Source organism: Blastomyces gilchristii (genome assembly GCF_000003855.2).
Source record: "Blastomyces gilchristii SLH14081 genomic scaffold supercont1.6, whole genome shotgun sequence".
Lineage (NCBI taxonomy): Eukaryota > Fungi > Ascomycota > Eurotiomycetes > Onygenales > Ajellomycetaceae > Blastomyces > Blastomyces gilchristii.
In genome coordinates, this window is record NW_003101677.1 from 1,832,402 (window position 1) to 1,850,233 (window position 17,832).

A 17,832-nucleotide genomic window follows, 5' to 3' on the forward strand; every position below is an offset into this window, starting at 1 on the left:
AAAATAAAAATAAGAACAAATAATAAAAAATACAAATAATCAAGAAATACATGCACTAGCTGTGACCCAGCTTGTAGAATTGCTTTATTATGAAAAATATCTCAAAGCAACATTTTCTCACTTTTATCAGAAAGTAATCAAACCTTCTTTGCATTCGGTGATTGCACAAATTTAAGAGACATTATTGATAAGTGTACGATCTCTAATTTACTTTATCTACTCTGTACTGTCTATCTTAACACTCAATCATGTACTTACCTCTGTCTGGTATAGTTAAATTTAGATACATATCTAGTAGTGATGTAGACAAGTGACTTTGTATGGGTAATTCACAGTTCTGAGTGGGATCTGAGAGGAGACAATCTCATGAATACAACAGATGATTAATAGAAAGGTCCAAGAGGTTGCACATATGCTATGTTCATATACATATAGAACCACTGGTGAGAGACGGAGAGTGGGAGTACGGTACTGACATTCATAAAGATCCTATTTCTACTACCTCTGAGAGCCGCGAAAAAGGTCCTAAATCCCACACTCCTCATGGTTAACACAGATACTTCCAAATATTTTGCCTCCTAAAGCCAATGAAAACCTGGTATCAAGGGGGGAAACTTTAGTAGTAGCAACTTTCTTCGGCTTGCCGCTTGCGAGCTTTTCATGAGGTTGGCAAAGATCAGCCAAAGCGCCTGTCGGTCCCGTGTTCATATCGCCACTTCTCACGCATCTAGCGCATCCATTTCCGCGCGACTTCCATAGCGATTATAGGACTCACCTCAAACCACTCGCGGTGTGCTTCCCCACAGTCCGCGCAATTCCCTTCCCGTTTCCGCTGCTCCTTCAATTCCGCATGCACAAGGCCTTCGACGCGGAAGATGTGTTTTGACGGGGTAGTAAGTTCTGCTTCCTCTGTTCATCTGCTGCATCTTGTTTTGGGAAATAGACCTCTAGTTTGGTACCACATTGCTTTCCCCATCGCTGGAGCCGTTTGCTTATGTCTTTTGTCATGCCGATCTTCAGGTGCCCTAAGTTTCCGGGTTGCCAGTAAATCTATATGAAATCCTCCCTATTATTATCTTTATTGTTCTTAAACGGGCTCATAATTTTCTTTTCTAGGCATTGACTCGAGGATATACCTTCTTGGCATTTCGGTCGGTACGGCGTGAAGTTTTGTAACTGGGGAATTGGTCGGCTTATGGCTGTCGGGGGTCCGGTCATGGCCGTCGGTTTGCGTGTTCCTGAGACGGAGCCCGTGTTTACAGCAGAGCTACTGGCCACTAGCTAATCTCCCGATTTCGTGCTCTGAGCGTGCCGTGATTTTCCAAACTTTTCGTTCAACTCCTTTATAGCCATTTTCTTATGCGTTGTGCGAAGTGACGAGCCAATCAATGTTTCTATCCATTGGAGAATATCACACGATGGAACAGTCTTCAGGGGTTCCAGGCGGGCATCCCCTTCTTGGATATTCCCTTTTTGGCGCTTGAGGGAGCGCCTATTTCCCCCCTTATAGCTGGTGCGACGCAGCGCCCACTGCCCTCTGTCAATCTTTGATCAATGTCGGAGGGAATAATTTTTGGCAAGTACCTCACTGGTTGCTTTCACATTGGACAGAGTTTTTGGCACCGGCACTGGCATAGCTAATGGTGAACCTGCTGAGGAATTGGTTTTACTGGAACTAGAAGATTGACTCTTGAAATCCCAGCCCTTCTTTCTGAAATTGGTATCAATGCAGTCACTCTCCAGAATTGGAGAATCCCGCTTTATTAATTCCTGGCTTTCAGGTGTTGAAAACTCTTGTTCACTCAGTCGAGGTCGCTTTAAATTCCGAGCTCCCTCGTTTATGCGGCTCTCCCTCAACTGCAGGAAATTTTCTACCAACAGAAGCTCCTGTTCACTGACTGTAGCATGAACCCTAAATTTTCGCTTTAAGGTCCATTTTCGAGTCTCAGACAGCTTGCGCTTTTGACTTTCCTGAGCATCACGCCCTTTGGGCGACGGTTATCTGACTCCTCAAGCTTCGGAACGGTGTTTTGTAGCGATGAATTTATACTTTGAGGAGAGAATTGTCCACCCTGTGCTTCGAAAGCTGAAGATGAGATTTTCAGTTGCGGGTGGAGAATACCGGTACATTTTGTCCTCCTGGGCATCAAGCCTGGTGGGCGTCCATGCCCAGTCGTCAGCAGCTCTTGTGTTGGTCTCATGAATTCCTTCTCCTGTTACCAAGCAGCGTACTTGGTGTTGGAGAGGAAAGAAGGTCACATCGACGAGTGGACAACCGTTCAGGGGTTGGGCTGTCCCAACCATATTCAGTAGCATCGGTGCTTACAGAATTTTGCTGGATGAATATGCTCGCTTCCCTTCCTTCTGGTGTTCTCGACGGAGTGCTTTCTAGAGAAGAAAAGGTCTCCTCTGTATCCGGCTAATCTCCATAAAGAACAGGGGAGAAGTTAGCTTTTGTAGGTGTCTGAGGTTCAGCCAGGTGATGATATGTTCTATTGCCATATTTCGTATTCGAATGGGTTAAAGTATGTACTGCACATACAACATTTGGTTTTCAGTGTGAAAAAAAGGGGGACTGGAAACTTGAACCCCGAGCTGGGGAAGGCGCCAGCAATATGAGCATTGCCCCTCCATGCCGCGACAGGACCAACTAGATCATAGCGTGCAGGAATAACAAGACAAGGAATACGCGCCGCTAACGCGGAACCTAAAAATGTGGTTCATCAAAAGAGCCATTAGGGAATGTACTACTAGCCTCGCTAGGACATCACTGATAGCCCTAGATAGCTTTTGAAGGCAATTCGTCCCTGTTTCTTGACTGCAAAGCGTTCAATGAAACATGCCCTCTCCTCCTGTGTTTTGAAATCACAGAGTTTGAAATGTTACTATTTCTGCCTCAGGAGAAACAATCATCAGCCACTCTGCATGAAATCTCTGCATTGCCTTGATGGTGGGCACGAGGCTATCCTCGCATATCAATCCATGTCAATGCTGCGCCGCAGGAACGCTCGTAGGCGCCACACAACTTCATGGGGAAAGAAAAAAGAAAAGAAAGCATAGAGAAATAGTTCTTCAACTTCATAAAGGATGCTGTGCCTCTGAAGTAGCTTGTGATCTGGACTCCTAACTTCTTGTGATGAGAGGAGAGAAGAAGGGAGGGCCTGATGAGATTATGAATACTTGAGTATGTTTAGCTCTGGCACAATCGGGGTTCCTTTGATACCTACTTATCATCCATCCTATGATAAATATCATCTGGGTCTCTCAACTCTGCTCGAGTGTTCCGCCTCGAGTGACACTAGCTAATTCGGGAAGTGGAGTTGCCGCGGGCCGTCTTACGCTGCTACAACCCCTGCCATTAGCCGCGCAGTCTCAAGGCTGGAGCATTTTGCCTGCGCTTGCTCATTGCAAAGTCATTGGAGGACAACTCTTTCTTTTCACATGAGTGGCTGGCAAAAAAAAAAAATAAAAAATAAAAAAAATAAAAAAATAAAAAATAAAAAAAAAAATAAAAAAAAAGCACTTTCATGGGACACAGCTGGAGCTGAACTCAATCAATCATATCTCCCAGGCTGACATCATTTGATGATTTCAAGTAACAAGTTTGTTCTACTCATCATCACAGTATGGCATCTGTTTACTCCCCAAGATCTTCTCAGCACAGACAACTCTCCCTTCCCAATCATGTATCCAACTCCTGCCAAAGCCGCACAGGGCCAGCAGAGACACAACAACCCCCTGTGACATTATTGTCTTCAGGTGGTACCCACCACCACCACCACCACCACAGCGTCTCAGCCCGAATCGTGCACATTCTTATCCCCCTTCACTTTCACACTGCCTCCTGCCACATCCTCCTCCTCCTTCTTCTCCTCCTTCCTCTCTCCCTTCCCCTCTGCACTCAATCCCTTCACATTCTCCCCTCCGCACCCAGCACAAAGAATTACGTATATATTGAGAGATTGTGGGGTGAAGCTCATAGCTTAAAGCCAAGACTGACTAAACCATATATAGTAATATACTAACTACATTAGGACTAGTGAAATTGGTGCGTGATTATAAAATCAGTATTATGTGGAATTAGGCCTTTACACTGAAAAAACAATAAAAGCCATTTGACAAGTCACTATAGACTGCCGTATGTCCGCGTTCTTGGCGCCCAGGAAATCCCGATGCTCATGTTTATTTTCTGATCAGCTTTTTTGTACTGGGTGGACTGGTCTCGACAGCATTTTTCCCATGGGCTACCTTGATTGTCACCTGCAATCGTTAAATTTTCAGAGCCCATGGTCATACGCGTACTACGCAGATAGAATGATCCGGTATGCACGTCGAGTGGTGATCTACTCCGTACATAGGAAATAATTGCATAATTCGTCACATTCGCCTACTAAAAATAACTTGTAGAAATTAGAGATCTATACACTACCTAGCATATCTAAGTATATATCCCATTGCTCTATTATCTAGGCTGCAAGTTTAAACAACTATGTATAGATCTTTGGACCAAACCACGCATCTCTTCAGGAAAGTGTTCATAAAAGTTTAGCAAACGAAGCTGTTATATAATGATGGGCGTAAAGTGAATATATCAAGCGGAAAAAGCTAGTTTGAATGGCCCAGAATATTGAACCTTTGCATAGTGCAGACGTGAGCACCCGGGAGGAAAAGCGCCTCCAGGCAAAACCATGGGGCTGCTCGGAAAAAGGCAGAAAACACTCCTCCAAAGCGTTCTGCCACTGCATTCAGCGGCCTTTTAAATGGGTGGGTGCACATAGCCATAAGTGCTCAGAAATTAGTACTCGAGAGTCTTCTTAATCGCATCGAAGATCCCTATTAGGCGCGCCATGTTAGTAAACCAACCGAGATAATACCACATCTTTGCGGAAATGAATGTTCACTTACTTGCAACGTCAGGCATATTAAACCTCTCGTAGATCAAGCCTGGATGAATATCCCATCCAGTAACACGGCTGACAGGGGCCTCTAGGCTCAAGAATGCGCCTTCTTGGATGGTGGCGGCCACTTCTGCTCCAATACCGGCGTTCAGCATACTTTCATGCACAACAATTGCCCGTCCAGTTTTCCGGACACTCTCTAGGATTGTGGGCCGGTCCCAAGGATAAAGGGTGCGAAGGTCTATAAGTTCAATGTTGACACCCTTGAAAGCTTTCTCAGCTGCTTCAATTGCCGCGGAACAGAGGTAAAGAGGTTGTCCATATGATATTATTGTTAGATCTTTCCCTGGTTTGATTACGTCGGCCTTGTCAAGTGGGAGGGTATATGCTTCGGTAGGGACATGTTCCACTGCTGCCCGGTATAAGATCTTGGGTTCCATGAACACTACAGGGTCATTGCATTCGAGAATGGAAGATAACAAAAGTCCCTTCGCTTGAGTGGGTGATCGTGGCATGACAACTCGTAGACCTGGGATGTGAGTAAAAAGAGATTCCGGAGACTGAGAATGGTACCTTCAATTGTCGAGCTATGTTAGCTAGTTGATACCAATTTACTGGCGAGGGCAGAGAATTGAGAATTTCATACAAAGCACCATGCCCTACACCTCCGCAAGGCATTCGCACCACGAGTCCGCCAACATGGCTTCCCGTTGCTCCCTCCCTATATCGGAATTTGGCAGCTTCGTTGACGAGCTGGTCAAAGGCAGGGTACACATAGTCCGCAAACTGGATTTCCGCCACAGGTTTCATCCCTTCGGCAGCAGCACCAATTGCAAATCCAACAATTCCCTGCTCTGTCAAGGGGGTGTTGAATACTCTCTCAGCCCCAAACTCGGTTTGTAAATCCACAGAGCAGCGGAATACTCCTCCAAAGGCAACATCTTCCCCAAACAATAGGACCTGGTCTGAAGCTGACAGGGCAGTCCGGAGGGCTGAATTAATAGACTGGTAAAGGTTTATTCGTTTCGTAGCTCCACTTTTTGGTAATTCTGTAGAGGAGGGTAATGTGGACGGGGAGTGATGTAGGAGCGGAGTTGTGCCATAGTTGATCGGCAAATTAAGATGTGCTGAAGGGGAGGGAGCGTGTGTTGAGTACAGGCGTTGACGGCACAATGAGCTTAGCAGCCTTCGTGCAGAGTTATGGGAAAATGCTACCATTTTCTAACAATATGAGGAATTAAAGAGTGAAGAAAGAAGACGGTCGGTCATCTTGTCTGGGGGGGGCTGCGGATGTTTCTGTCCTGGTGGTTATAAACAGCCAACGGCTCCCAGCTGTTTGCCGAGCGGGTATCCCGTGACCTCCGCCGAAGATAGCCGTGTGTACGGAGTACTTTTCAACGCCAAGCCCGGCTGTCCATTTTTGTTTCGGCATTCCAATCGGATAATCATATAATCCGTAGTTAGCGAAGTTGAGAGATCAAGTCACATGGCTTCGCGCCTTCTTTTCTGCTGGTGGCGCAGGCGACAGTGACTCGGCGCGCCCCAACCTGCAAAAGCGCTCCAAAAAATGGCCGCACTTACCATGGCGGCATAGCAAACTGCTGAAATGCGTACCTGTGTGGCCCCGAACTGATGCAAAGTCCGCGGTCCATTCATCATGGGTGTTACCGGCCTCTGGACAGTGGTCAAACCATGCGCTAGGCCTATCAAGATAGAAACGTTAAACCGAAAGCGGCTTGCGGTTGATGCGTCGATATGGATATACCAGTTTCTAAAGGCAGTGCGCGATCGGGAAGGAAACGCGCTTCGGAACGCTCATATCGTCGGCTTCTTCCAGCGAATATGCAAGTTACTCTACTTCGGTATCAAACCTGTTTTCGTCTTCGATGGGGGTGCGCCAGCCCTGAAGCGACAGACAATTGTGTCCAGGAAGCAAAGAAGAGAAGGAAGAAGAGAAGATGCAGCTAGAACTGCTGGAAAGCTTTTGGCTGTTCAAATCCAGAGAAAAGCCGAGGAAGCAGAGTTGCAGAGGCGCACGAGGGTTGACAACAATGAAGCTGAGGAGCCCCTCCCGGAGAATTTGGTGTATGTGGATGAACTAAATATGACGCCTAAAGAAAGACAAAAGAACCGGCATTTCCGCAAACAGGATGCTTATCATCTTCCTGACCTGGATGTTTCTCTTGCTGAGATGGGTGCCCCGAACGATCCTCGGATCATGTCCCAGGAAGAACTCGAGGAATATGCACGTCAGTTCCACTCGGGGGAAGATATTAGCCTGTATGACTTTTCGAAGATCGACTTTAATAGTCCTTTTTTTCTCAGCTTGCCTCCCAGTGATCGCTATAATATTCTGAATGCAGCAAGGTTAAGGAGTAGGCTTCGGATGGGCTACTCGAAAGAGCAACTGGATACTATGTTTCCGGACCGAATGGCTTTCTCGAGATTCCAAATTGAACGAGTGAAAGAGCGGAATGACCTAACGCAGAGATTGATGCATCTTAGCGGGATGACCGAGGATGACTCTTTATACGGGATAGGAAGTAGCGCTAGAATCGCTGGCGAGAGAGGCAAGGAGTATGTACTGGTTAAAAATAACGGAGTGGAGGGAGGTTGGGCTTTAGGGGTGTTGGGAAACAGGGACGAGGGTCAGCGTAACAAACCCATTGATGTTGAAGAGTACGGGGAGCAATTATTGTCTGATGAGAATAATGTCCTAGAAGATGACGATGAGGAATTTGAGGATGTTCCTATTGAGGGACTCAACAGGTTGCCCAAGCTACCTGTATTTGACAAAGGTGTCTTCGATAAGGCTCTTAACGAGCACGCTAGGGAAATTGCAGATCGCGCAACGGATCAGATATATGATGTATCCTTCGACCAGACTAACGCAAAACACGACCCTCTCTTTGTTCCAGAAATATCTCAAAGCACGAAGGATCAGGATACACTTTTTGAAGACTCGGAATGTCAAGATTATTCTGACAACGACGATATCCGACTGGCAATCCAAATGTCTTTGGAATCGCCCAACGACGAAAACATTCTTAACTTAAATGGGCCATCGGGGCCTGGCAGCAACGAGGAACCTAGCAAGAAGGCAATTGACCGCGACGACCCCGAGGATATTACCGATGACGAGGATATGAATTTTTTTGCCGCATTGTCCAAGTCTAAAGCGATGAATATGGGATCCTCTACCCCAATTCCCAATCCCTTCGACGGACCACTACCCTTTGAATCTTTGAAAATTAGCAAGCCAACTACTTCACGCACCGTCCCCAAAGCGGATGGCGAGGCTGGTGGTTTTGAGAAAACCACGCCGAAAGCCCAGAAGACAGCCCAGCCCCTACCACCATGGTTCGGCGCCATACTTGCAGAGAAACCCTTTATTGATCAAGAAATCGATGACCAATTCGGTGGTGTTGATTCTAACAATCGTGTAAGACAACGCGATAATATTCTTGGAAAACCCAAAGAGGTGGAAGTTATCAATGTTGATGAGGATGTTTCCCAGGGGAATAAGACAATCGATGTTGAGACCCTAGGTGGAGATACCCAGGGGCATAGCGCTCCTGCTCCCGTCAAGGACTCTAATTCCAGAACCTCACCATCAACGGTCTCTAGTCGCGAAGCCACTCCGAACACTCCGTCTAAACCTGCCCACGAGCACATGGAAAAAGAGGATACAGCTGAGCCAAAGGCTGATAAATTTAACTCCGTCAAGCATGATAATGAAAAATATTACGAGTCGGAACGTACAGATGACGAGACCAATTCCAAAAATATTGTACAGAACGAGAAATCCCACCCCGAAATGAAAGTGCAGCGGGCGGTTATATCTCCAAGCCCAGAATTCGAGGATGTAGAAATTGCCCACCCTCCCGAGGCGGCGCAGACAACATCAGACGTTTACGATGCCTCGAATTATACAGCGCAACACCACGATTCTACACGTTATTATGATGATGGTGACGATTTTTCAGACCCCGAGGACGATGAATTAATGCACCAGCTGCAAAAGGAAGCCGAAGAACATGCTCGATTTGCATCTACTCTTAATTCTAAAAGCCAGGCAGAAAATGCATTCAATTATGAGCAGGAATTGAGACAGCTACGTTCGCAGCAAAAGAAAGACCGGCGGGACGCTGATGAAGTCTCGCACATTATGGTTTCAGAGTGTCAAGAATTGCTTAGACTTTTCGGGCTTCCCTACATCACTGCTCCTATGGAAGCAGAAGCTCAATGTGCGGAGCTGTTGTCATTGGGCTTGGTGGACGGCGTTGTGACTGACGATAGCGATATTTTCCTGTTCGGCGGTACTCGTGTTTACAAGAACATGTTCAACACCGTCAAGTTTGTGGAATGCTATCTTAGCAACGACCTCGAAAAGGAATATAATCTGGATCGCAGCAAGCTGATTCAGTTTGCTCACTTGCTGGGGAGTGACTACACTGAAGGAATACCTGGCGTAGGCCCCGTTACTGCTCTTGAAATCCTCACAGAATTTCCGACTTTGGAAGACTTTAGGGATTGGTGGTCTCAAGTGCAAATGGGTGCTAAACTCCCAGAGGACAGCCACTCTGCTTTTCGCAAAAAGTTCAAGAAAAATGTTACGAAGCTATTCCTCCCTCCAGGGTTTCCTGACAAACGTATCGATTCCGCATATCTTGAACCTGAGGTAGATTCTGATCCCTCAGCATTCCAATGGGGCGTGCCTGACCTTAATGCTCTACGCCAGTTTTTAATGTCTACTATCGGATGGAGTCAAGAGAGGACGGATGAGGTGCTTGTTCCAGTGATTCGTGATATGAATCGTAGAGAACAGGAGGGCACTCAATCGAATATCACCAACTTCTTCCAGGGGCCTTTAGGGGCGGGCGCGTTTGCTCCACATCGACGACCGGATGGGAGAAGCAGGATGGAGAGGGCGTTCAACAGATTAAAACACCAAGCTCAAACAAAGCAGCAGGGCATTGGGCCGCGTTCGGATGATGGGGATCCCTCTGGTTCCAACCCTTCAGTAAATCGGGGGCCTAGCAAAAGATCTCCAGATGATGGTCTCGATGCTTCTAATGAGCGTGAATCTCCCGGTGATAATGAGAGTGAGAAGACAACTCGCAAGACATCAAAGAAGCGTAAAACGACGAAAGCATGACATTACTATGAGATATGACTTGAATGATTTTGAATGATAAATTTATGCAAGTATACCAGCATATTTTTGCTGAGCTTAAGTTACCGAGCGTGTACAGAATGACTCGGATCTTGTATATATACAGAAAGATAGATCTAGCAAGAAATGTAAGAAAATGGACATACAGTCTGAGCGCGGCTCGGGCGAAACCGACAATGCGTCCGGTATCCTACTAGAGGAACCTTTTGCGTGGTTCCAAACCTGACTCCGCGATCACACACCGTCAAAACAGCATAGATTAGCCAATCCAATGCACTGCACTAGCATCCAAAATCGATTCGATCACTCTTGAAAAGCTGCCAGTTCCGGACAGTTCCAGCTAATTCAGTGTTAGCACGTTCAGTACTTCCCTGGTATATAGGTGAAGCTACACTTACGTGAGGAACTTTCCGCTCAACCCTCCCGGAGCATCAAGCGCAAGCCTCGCAATAACATGTCCCGGTTGCTCCGGTTTGAGCAACTTGCCTTCCTTGTGAGCATCAACGAACCTCCGCCCTTGTACGGGCCCTAGGACGTCTATGTGTTTCTCTCGAAGCTCCTCTTGCATCTGCGTATCGACCATCCCTGGTCGGATGGAGATGGATGTGATGTCGGGCTCTTCCAGCGCGAGGGTCATGTTGAGATGATTCAGAGCTGCCTTGGTGGAGCCGTATAATCCCCAGCCCGTCGTTGCCGATGTCGCCGCACCGGATGAGGTGAAGATTACTTTACCATGAGTTTTGCGCAAGTGTGGGATTGCGGCTTTTAGCTGTATATCGGTAGAGTTAGAACGTAAGGTATTTGTAAATTCATTTCAAACCAGACCTTCCCTTCCTTTTTTTTTTTTCATTTGTAAAATATCCCCCAGTTGTAAGACCACAGCCCGCACCACCCGCAAACTCGAATCGCAGACAAAACCATCACCCCCAAAATAAAAAAAAATAAAAATAAAAATAAAAAATTCAAAAGACACTCACAAACCCAAGTACACTAATAAAATTAACTTCAACCCCCTCCCTCCATTCCTTCAACTCACAATCCACCAGCCGCGTCACAGGCCCCAACGTTCCGTGATTAAGCACCAGCCCGTCCAGTCTTCCAAATGTCTTTATGGCCACCTCAACCGCCCGCTCAGGTAGCGACGGAGATGGCGGGGAGGATGAATGTGGCCCGGCGACATCGCCCGTGAGGATCACCACGCGGTTAGCACCGTATTGCTCCTGTAGTTGCTGGAGGGGTTGCTGTGAGCGGGCGAGGAGGATTAAATTGTGGGAGGCCGGGAGACGAAGTAGGTAGTGGGCCACTGCGAGGCCGATGCCGCGTGAGCCGCCAGTGACGATTATGGTTTTTGACGACATCTGTTATGTTATATTATATGTTGAAGTGGTCTTTTATCCTTTATTGGCGAAGGAGGGGCTCTTCTTTTGTGCTCGGTTCATCCGATTTGTCCGCGAACACTTTGAGGTTCCAGATAAGATAAGATAAGATAAGATAAGATAAGATAAGATAATCCGCTATGTAATGTACTTAACAGTAGTAGAGTAGTACAGTAACTACAGCGTATGGCAGGACGATTTTACTTGAACTACAGTACATTGCTTTTTGTGATATTAGCCTGACTTACTTGCTATATTCACTCACACGAACGAGTGCTACCCTTGCTCACAGCAGGCTGTTCCGTTATCATTATATTAGTTTGTGCCTTGCTGAGCCCGGCAGGATATATTATATATTCGTATACTCCTCCATACCGGATTGAACTCTTAAGAGATTCCCTCAAGGGATGAAATATACAAAACTCTTAGGTGACCGGAGGGAGGTGGTGAATTCATTATTATCGGAATAATCTCCCCCTGCTGGCAAAGTATACATATGCAAAACTATGGACATTTTTACATATCATTATTACATCGATTTCTATATGCAGGTGGTACCGATGCCAATCATATTCTTATCTGCTTGTATCTGCATTGAAAGTGAAGCCTAACAGATTACTTTGATTTAGACTGTGAGCTCTATGGATAGCTTTCTCTCTCCTTTGACCAGGTGCTAATTTAATTGAAAACGTGTCTAACAGAGCTACTCTTGAAATGCCACAATCTTTCTCTGTCCGAGTTGAACTATCCAGCCAGCTTAATTCTAAAATCCCAGTGAAGGAGGAGATAACGAACTTCGAACGGCAACATTGAATATATGAGCCAATCAATCCTTGAGACTCCAAAGCCCCCTGAACTCTAGACGATATGTAGCAGAGATAGCTGCATCCATGTCTGAGAGCAAAGCATATTTTTGTTGTGCTTCTTGCTATTTTATCTCCAAAGTCTGCTCATCGGTTAAATAATGCAATCACGAACCACAGAGCCGTGCAGGTGGTAGTGGTGCTGAATCCCTGGCTTAAGAAAGTAATGCCAGACCATTCAACGGAAATGGGTAAAGACTCAGAAAATATCGGCCGCGTGGCAGGAAATAATTATTATACAGTAAGCCGTGATCTCTTCATTGACAAACACCAATAATAGCCTGGAGGTACTGTACGGAGTACATACATGTAGTTAAGGATATCTGAACCGCGTGAGATTTTGGCTGATTCCTCCTGCAGTTAGCAAAGGAGTCGTGGAAACACTCACAACTCCTGACTGAAGATTACGAACTTCTTAAGAAACATGGCCCATGTCAAGTTGCATGCAAAAGTTGCAGTTCTCCATGTACTCCTTACGCTGGCCACAGTCTTCTTGTTGTTCTCAGTCGCTGATTATGAGCCACATGCTGAATTCCTCCGACACCACTGAATTTCTTTCGTTTCTTGCATTCTCAGGGGATATGCTCCTCGTCTATATCCTATGCTCTTGATTTTGTTTGTATCGTACTTCTATAGAGGGTACATGGAGCAATCATATCTTGTCACTAAGCTGGGTGTACTGCAGAGACAGGTTATCGATGTACTACATACATGTACATGTACATGTACATATACATTTAATAATTATTACATAAGTCCTGTACTCCGTACTCCGTACATCCGACTCTATAAGCTCTCAGATACCGCTCCTGCTTGTTGTTTCTTCAGGGCCCGTCTGCAATTCCAGAAGAACCCTTATTTTTTTTATTTTTTTTTTGTGTCGGTACGGAAGACTAATTTGCCTCCTGAATTCTAGCACTGCACTGGAGGGACCCTGCAGCGCTAGAAGAAAGCCCTAAATATGCTACAGGCGCAAACTATTTCCACTTTCGTACAGTTCATGGGCTGTTGGTGGCAGATGCTAAATAGAACGGGGTGGGGTCTGTCTGTAATTTTGATTTTGTATTGATTCTGTATATATTATAGAAAAATTACCTATCTATTCAGATTCAGATTATGTAATAAGCAAGTTTAATAGGAGTCTAACCATATAAGGAAGGTTGTATGGCGCTAAGCTCATGACAGTGGCTTATAATGACTTACTCTAAATACGCCCCCAAATGCCAATTTTAAGTGAAGCTAAACTGTATAAGGTAGGCCGTTACTAGTGAGCAAATACTCCCAGTATGTGCATTTTCGCTTGTACGTACTGCAAATGTACTGTACAGCATCTCCAGGTGTTTACACGGCATTCTGAACCTGATTTTTCTCCCTTTGACACTTTCAAGGAAAACCATTGTCTAGGACTTATTAGATGAATGCAGATGCGTATTAAAAACAAGATGAAGCTTCTGACCCCGCTGACCGTTTGCCGCTGGTCTCGGTCCAATGCCTCCATGAGTTCGTAGCCAACTTGATATTCCCGCCCATCTAAAGACTAAAAGAGCAGGCAGGGATTGAGCTTACATTCAATCAATCCCACTCATTCTTGAAACGTCTAGTCGGTTGTAATTGTTTACATCTCCTTCTCGGAGAGTTTTATATGCAGGACCTGAATGACAAGACGGTATAGACCCTACGACCCAGAGCTTCTGCGAAGACAAGCTTAAAAATGGTATGTATAGTATCATGCACCTTAGAACAGCGGATAGTTACAGCGTAGTATTGTTTCAAAAGAATTTTAGCGGCCGGGGGTGGTGAAGCTAGATTGCAAAGCACATAACTAGAAAAGGGTTGAGCAAAGCTGAGCATATAAAAATGAATGATCCCCCCGGCTCTACTTCTACTTCTTCTTCTTTCCTTCAACCTAATTCATTTCTCATTTTGTTCGTTAAATTTCCTCTTCGGCTTTTGACACTTGCAGTGGTTGATCTCTCCTTTCCCACCAAGTGATCGGACATTCATTTCATATCTATTATCTTGGAACCTGTAGTAGAATCGAAACTTAGCAATGAAGGTACGCAAATGGATCAATTATATTAGAATAATAAAGATATTGCTTGAAGCTGATCATCATTTCTTCAGTTCCTTTCCCTCACCCTGATGACCCTTGCTGGGCTTCTTACCAGCACTCTGGCTTTGCCCAAGTATGTGTCATATCATTTTATTTTCAACTCGTCGTTTGACCCCCTTCCTCTTCTATCATTCTAGTCTTCCGTCATTAGCCAAAGCTTCGAGTCTGTCATTTCATGCGTAGACATTGATGCTGATAAAAGTATTCCCTCCATCCTTAGTCCAACCGAACTCGGCCTCAGCGCCCGTGGGGGGCCCGCTCTGGATTGCTATGACCACAGATACAAGGGGCACAAGTTTGCCGCCAACGGGAGATATGCCATTCGAGAGGCTGGCAAGAAGCGGGATAATATCAAGGGGAAGAACATCTATGAAGTTACAAAGAAATATTGCCATCAGAACAACGGCCATCGATTCACGCGCCGCTCTTCCAAGAAGGAAAATACCTACTGGTTCCAAAACGCATGGAAAAACTTCCCGTTGCCCTTTGTCCCGATGGGCATCGAAATCATCAATTACGGGAAAGCGGGGCGGATCAATGCGAAGGTCTGCACGGATATGATGGCCAGGCTCATTTCGGGTTGCATTGCTCAGAAGGCGTCTCGGCTAAACCATTTCAGAGGTGGACTATTGTCAGACGGATCTGGGTGGACTTACCACATATACTGTGACGCAGACTACTGTTGGTCCTGAGGGTTCGTTCCAACGGGTTGCGTCCTGGGGGTGGCGCATCATGTATCGACTTAAGCTTGTCTCGGTCCCTTATTTAGTGTATTGCTTCTCTTATTTTGTATTTGCTCTCCTTTTGTGCTTCTTGGCACAAGTGGTATGAGGTCTTCATTCTTTGGCCTTTAATAACTCGGATTTTTAACAGCTAGTTTATTTCCTGTAATAATATTACTATCGAAGTCAGTGCTGTTGCTTAGATACACCCCAAGGTGAGTGTGGAGAAAAAAAAAAAAAAGAAAGGAGCTATATAGACATACTTGTTGAGGAGTCTTGTAATAGTTATGTAGCATGATTGAGGGCTGCTGCTACACCTGTATTTTGCTGCATAGAAGGTCCGATATTTAATATAAGGTCATTCCGGGATAGTCAGGTGAAAATACGAGGAAGTGTATTGTTAGGGATTAGTTAGAATGAGAGAAGGCTGTTGAATCGCCTGGGAATATATTAATTACAGCTGAGCATGTGAAGGCCGGTGATGTATGCAGGGGGGGTATGTGCATGAGAACACGACAAATAAAAGAAGACGAAAGCAGGGAAATACGCCATAAACGCACAGCAGTTGGATGCCGTCTAAAAAACAACCGCCCAAAAATGAACGCCCAAGCATAAATAAAATGATACATCGTAGAACGTCATCGAGAAATGTATGTAATCTAGAAAATAGATTTACAGATAAAAGAAAAAAAGAAAAATGAAAGGCAATATGTTAAATCACCAAGCGGTTATATCTTCCACCTCAGCTTCACCAAAGGTGCTACTCTTCGTCAGCTTGCCCACTTGGGCTACAACACCATTGGCATCTTCACCAGGCGCACTCATGATGTCGGGCAGGACTTCCCTGAAAAACTCAAGAATATGGCGGTTAACCTGCTCGAACTGGAGAAGGAAGGCATCATGTCCTTCGGGGCTATTAATGTTTTTTAAGCGCGAATCTGGAATGCCATCTGCTATCTCCTGCTGCTCAGCAAATGTGAATAGGCCATCGCTTTCAATGCCAATGACCAGTGCCGGTTGCTGGATTTGCGAGAGGGCATCTTTTACTGGGGTTTTGGAGTTAGGGTCGACTCGGTGTCTGGAGACGTCGTGGGTATCAAGCTTCCGTGTGATTGCAATGTAGCAATTGCTGTCGAATCGTTTCACGAATTTCTGCCCTTGGTATCGCAGATATGACTGGGCGGAGAAGTAAGTTGTTGGGCGATTGCCAGTTTTGAGAGATGTTGTGGAGGAAGGAGAGTCCGGCGCGGAGAAAAGCGTGGTGCCATTGAACTGGGGGTCGGTGAACATCGCGTGGGATTCTAGGTCTGTATTGTCCGTCGATGGGAGCGTTGGTGGCAGGGGTCGGGTACTCTTGTGGCCATCGTTATGAACGGCCAGATGCTCATTGGGGGGTGTGGGGAGGCGTGCCATGCCGTTGATATTTTGTCTTCTCGAGGGGTCAGGGACATTTCTGCCGAAACGAGATTCAAATGAATCTCGGCTTCGATAGGTGAGCAGAGCGGACATGCGAGCCGCGCCCAGACCGCTTGCAGGGGGATCTTCGAAGGAGTAATAGCCGTCCTCATATTTCGGGTCGCTGTATATACTTTGGCGTTGCGCCTCGCCCCAGCTGATACCCCATGCTGAGTGGCGACTTGAAGTGGCGATTGGCACGATACTCCGTATGTAGTCCTTGCCAAAATATGCATATTCCAGAACAAGCATCCCACCCATAGAGCCTCCTACCACTGCTGCGATTTGCCGAACTCCTAGATCATCCAAGACAAGTCTGTGGATTCTGGAAGCGAAATTTGTCAGCCACTTATCATCACAAAAAGTCAAAGTCGTTGGATACTGCTCAGCTCATACTTCACGTCATCTCTGATCGTTGTCAACGGGAATTCAGGGCCGTATATGCCTTTGTTCCTGTCCCCATTTTTATATGTAACAGCACTCGCGCTGCCGTATGGGCTGCCTAAGCTGTTCAGGCAAACCACAAAAAATCTGGTTATATCAAAAGCCTGGCCAGGGCCACCGAGCAATGGGCCCCACCAGTCACTGACGTCTGCACTGCCGCTCAGGGCATGACATACGACCAACGCATTGTCTCCCGAGGGTGATAGGGTCCCTCTTGTTGTATATGCGACTGGAACATTGTGTAGGGTGACTCCGGATTCAAGGGTGAAAGAAGGGATTACAGCGATCGATTGGTCGGTGATGAGGGCGGAAAAGGGGTTCTCAGGTTGCGAAGCGACTCTCTCTACGGGATTTAGTAGCTGTTCAACAGAATTTTTTTTTGCCAGAGACCGACAGGAGGGGAGATAACTGGTGTTATACTGACGGTATTGAGGGGTTTTGTTAGGGCCCTTGTTATTAGTCCCAATGTTTGCGGAGACCATCGTGTCAAGTTATTGGTCGATCCTGCGAAACAAATTGGCAATTGACAGCGCTAAGGCGATGTATATCAACGGGACAAAGACAAAATTATATCTAGAATGAGGACATGGAGGGATCGAGGTTGTTGAACAGAAGCAGATGGGAACAAAGCTGAGGATTAGGAGAAAAAAAAAAAAAAGTTCCGGCTGAGTAAGCTGGCGCCAAGAATGGTTCCACCCAGTGGAAACGCAGGTGATGATGCCATTTCCGACCAATCAGATGTCGCCAAAATAGCCGTGGAGGAGGAGGCGGAAGAATATTTTGCC

The 17,832-nt window shown here is 46.1% G+C and overlaps 6 protein-coding genes across 7 annotated transcripts; 2 read left to right on the top strand and 4 right to left on the bottom strand.

The window, feature by feature from the left end:
* Positions 1–120: 120 nt before the first annotated feature.
* On the bottom strand, positions 121–2,425 carry BDBG_03948 (uncharacterized protein). Its single transcript, XM_031721472.1, has 3 exons — positions 2,051–2,425; positions 1,585–1,912; positions 121–1,530 (listed from the first exon to the last, which is right to left on the bottom strand). Exons 1-3 carry the CDS (start codon positions 2,314–2,316, stop codon positions 1,282–1,284), a joined length of 843 nt encoding a protein of 280 aa, XP_031578037.1. The 5' UTR covers positions 2,317–2,425; the 3' UTR covers positions 121–1,281.
* Positions 2,426–3,982: 1,557 nt separating this feature from the next.
* Positions 3,983–9,085, bottom strand: BDBG_03949 (2-oxoisovalerate dehydrogenase E1 component, beta subunit). The gene is made up of 3 exons (XM_002625844.2): positions 5,545–9,085; positions 4,906–5,471; positions 3,983–4,833 (listed from the first exon to the last, which is right to left on the bottom strand). The coding sequence occupies exons 1-3, from the start codon at positions 6,114–6,116 to the stop codon at positions 4,796–4,798; spliced, it is 1,176 nt and encodes a 391-aa protein (XP_002625890.1). The 5' UTR covers positions 6,117–9,085; the 3' UTR covers positions 3,983–4,795.
* Positions 6,419–12,175, top strand: BDBG_03950 (DNA excision repair protein ERCC-5). The gene is made up of 2 exons (XM_031721473.1): positions 6,419–11,938; positions 12,152–12,175. The coding sequence occupies exon 1, from the start codon at positions 6,556–6,558 to the stop codon at positions 10,054–10,056; it is 3,501 nt and encodes a 1,166-aa protein (XP_031578038.1). The 5' UTR covers positions 6,419–6,555; the 3' UTR covers positions 10,057–11,938; positions 12,152–12,175.
* Positions 9,161–11,565, bottom strand: BDBG_03951 (short-chain dehydrogenase/reductase). The gene is made up of 3 exons (XM_002625846.2): positions 11,052–11,565; positions 10,473–10,843; positions 9,161–10,414 (listed from the first exon to the last, which is right to left on the bottom strand). The coding sequence occupies exons 1-3, from the start codon at positions 11,430–11,432 to the stop codon at positions 10,378–10,380; spliced, it is 789 nt and encodes a 262-aa protein (XP_002625892.1). The 5' UTR covers positions 11,433–11,565; the 3' UTR covers positions 9,161–10,377.
* Positions 12,176–14,005: 1,830 nt separating the features above from the next.
* Positions 14,006–17,819, bottom strand: BDBG_03953. 2 transcript variants are annotated; one of them, XM_031721475.1, is made up of 5 exons: positions 17,472–17,819; positions 17,000–17,390; positions 15,083–16,928; positions 14,876–15,031; positions 14,006–14,793 (listed from the first exon to the last, which is right to left on the bottom strand). In XM_031721475.1, the coding sequence occupies exons 1-3, from the start codon at positions 17,527–17,529 to the stop codon at positions 15,866–15,868; spliced, it is 1,512 nt and encodes a 503-aa protein (XP_031578040.1). In that variant the 5' UTR covers positions 17,530–17,819; the 3' UTR covers positions 14,006–14,793; positions 14,876–15,031; positions 15,083–15,865. The 2 variants fall into 2 exon arrangements, with proteins under 2 accessions (XP_031578040.1, XP_002625894.1); XM_002625848.2 differs by having other exon boundaries at positions 14,006–15,031; positions 17,472–17,664.
* Positions 14,048–15,393, top strand: BDBG_03952 (uncharacterized protein). Its single transcript, XM_031721474.1, has 3 exons — positions 14,048–14,369; positions 14,438–14,499; positions 14,647–15,393. Exons 1-3 carry the CDS (start codon positions 14,364–14,366, stop codon positions 15,116–15,118), a joined length of 540 nt encoding a protein of 179 aa, XP_031578039.1. The 5' UTR covers positions 14,048–14,363; the 3' UTR covers positions 15,119–15,393.
* Positions 17,820–17,832: the final 13 nt, after the last annotated feature.

Bases quoted from the DNA above. Each gene is read 5' to 3' on its own strand.
- BDBG_03948 (XM_031721472.1), bottom strand. From the start codon at position 2,316: ATGCTACTGAATATGGTTGGGACAGCCCAACCCCTGAACGGTTGTCCA. The intron at 1,913-2,050 runs GTATAAATTCAT...GCGAAAATTTAG, and splicing joins TGGACAATTCTCTCCTCAAA to GGTTCATGCTACAGTCAGTG. The intron at 1,531-1,584 runs GTACTTGCCAAA...GACAGAGGGCAG, and splicing joins ATGTGAAAGCAACCAGTGAG to TGGGCGCTGCGTCGCACCAG.
- BDBG_03949 (XM_002625844.2), bottom strand. From the start codon at position 6,116: ATGGTAGCATTTTCCCATAACTCTGCACGAAGGCTGCTAAGCTCATTG. The intron at 5,472-5,544 runs GTATGAAATTCT...CGACAATTGAAG, and splicing joins GGTGTAGGGCATGGTGCTTT to GTACCATTCTCAGTCTCCGG. The intron at 4,834-4,905 runs GTAAGTGAACAT...CGCGCCTAATAG, and splicing joins TAATATGCCTGACGTTGCAA to GGATCTTCGATGCGATTAAG.
- BDBG_03950 (XM_031721473.1), top strand. From the start codon at position 6,556: ATGGGTGTTACCGGCCTCTGGACAGTGGTCAAACCATGCGCTAGGCCT.
- BDBG_03951 (XM_002625846.2), bottom strand. From the start codon at position 11,432: ATGTCGTCAAAAACCATAATCGTCACTGGCGGCTCACGCGGCATCGGC. The intron at 10,844-11,051 runs GTGAGTGTCTTT...ACCGATATACAG, and splicing joins TTATTAGTGTACTTGGGTTT to CTAAAAGCCGCAATCCCACA. The intron at 10,415-10,472 runs GTAAGTGTAGCT...ACACTGAATTAG, and splicing joins TTGAGCGGAAAGTTCCTCAC to CTGGAACTGTCCGGAACTGG.
- BDBG_03952 (XM_031721474.1), top strand. The intron at 14,500-14,646 runs GTATGTGTCATA...CTCCATCCTTAG, and splicing joins AGCACTCTGGCTTTGCCCAA to TCCAACCGAACTCGGCCTCA.
- BDBG_03953 (XM_031721475.1), bottom strand. From the start codon at position 17,529: ATGGTCTCCGCAAACATTGGGACTAATAACAAGGGCCCTAACAAAACC. The intron at 17,391-17,471 runs GTCAGTATAACA...TAAATCCCGTAG, and splicing joins TAACAAAACCCCTCAATACC to AGAGAGTCGCTTCGCAACCT. The intron at 16,929-16,999 runs GTATGAGCTGAG...TTTCGCTTCCAG, and splicing joins ACGATCAGAGATGACGTGAA to AATCCACAGACTTGTCTTGG.